Below are 1,001 nucleotides of genomic sequence, written 5' to 3' on the forward strand. Positions count from 1 at the left end.
TGTGGGAGCCAGGATGGCATAGCGGACGCTGTCACCAGTGGCATGGACCTGTGTGACCACCTCCAAGGGGCTGATGCTCTCTGGCACCACCACGTCCCGCTGCAACTCACTGTAGGCAAGGCAGGCAATGTGGCATGGCCTGGTGCCACCAGCACCCCCCCGCCTGGCCCAGCCCCACTCACAGGAAGGTGACACGGGGACGGAGCGATGGCAGCACCTCCACCCTCACGGTCCCGCTGCAGTTGTGCCCGTGGCGGTCCATCACCTCAATCTCCAGCCTGAATGTCTGCGGGGCAGCACCGGGCAGGCCATGGGCCAGCCCGAGTGGCACCAGGGACAGGGATGGGGACAGAGACAGGGTAGTGATTGTCATAGGGATGGGGACAGGGATGAGGGAGATAGGGGCAGAGATGGGGATGAGGATAGTAATAGTGACAGGAAGAGGACAGGAACAGGGACAGAGACAGGAAAGGGGATGGAGACAGGGACCAGAATGGGGCTTGGAGCAGGAGCAAGACCAGGGGTGGGAATAAGGATGGAGATGGGGACAAGGATGAGCTGCAGACCAGAATGGGGACAGAAATAGGGACAGGGATGAGGGTTGGGACAGGACTCAAGATGCAGAAGGGGATGGAGCTGAGAACAGGGATAGTGCTGGAGCAGTCCCAGGGCCGGGGGGAGACAGGTGCCCAATGGGAGGAGCAGGACACAGAGATCTGTGGGCACTGCCAATTAGGGGCTAAGCCCAGGTGGGCTGAGAGGTGGCTGTGACAGCCTGGGGACACTGCTGCCCACCTGGGCATCCTTGCTGGGTTCAAAGCCACTGACAGGTGCCAGCACCAGGCCCTGGCGGGTGAGCCTAAGTGGTGTGTCGTGGTTTCGGAGCCTGAACTGCAGAGAGACAGGCAGCAGGACGAGGGTGGGAACCTCTGTCCCTCCCCCTCCACACCCGGGGTTCCACTGTCCCCAGTGCTGCTCCCATTTGTGGGGGCTGTGGGACC

General features: G+C 62.1%; 1 protein-coding gene across 1 annotated transcript in view; it reads right to left on the reverse strand.

Annotated features, from left to right (window-relative positions):
- Positions 1-1,001, reverse strand: part of CDHR4 (cadherin related family member 4) — a gene marked incomplete at its 3' end in the record, with an annotated part of 1,847 nt that overhangs the window by 494 nt on the left and 352 nt on the right. The window contains exons 2-4 of the mRNA XM_029086027.1: positions 796-941; positions 183-286; positions 1-109 (exon numbers count right to left, since the gene is read on the reverse strand). The exon at positions 1-109 is cut by the window's left edge and continues 28 nt beyond it. Coding sequence (XP_028941860.1) covers positions 1-109; positions 183-286; positions 796-941 — 359 coding nt within the window. The remainder of the gene's footprint in view (positions 110-182; positions 287-795; positions 942-1,001) is intronic.

The sequence above is a fragment of the Antrostomus carolinensis genome, unplaced genomic scaffold, assembly GCF_000700745.2.
Source record: "Antrostomus carolinensis isolate BGI_N321 unplaced genomic scaffold, ASM70074v2 scaffold26217, whole genome shotgun sequence".
Classification (NCBI taxonomy): domain Eukaryota; kingdom Metazoa; phylum Chordata; class Aves; order Caprimulgiformes; family Caprimulgidae; genus Antrostomus; species Antrostomus carolinensis.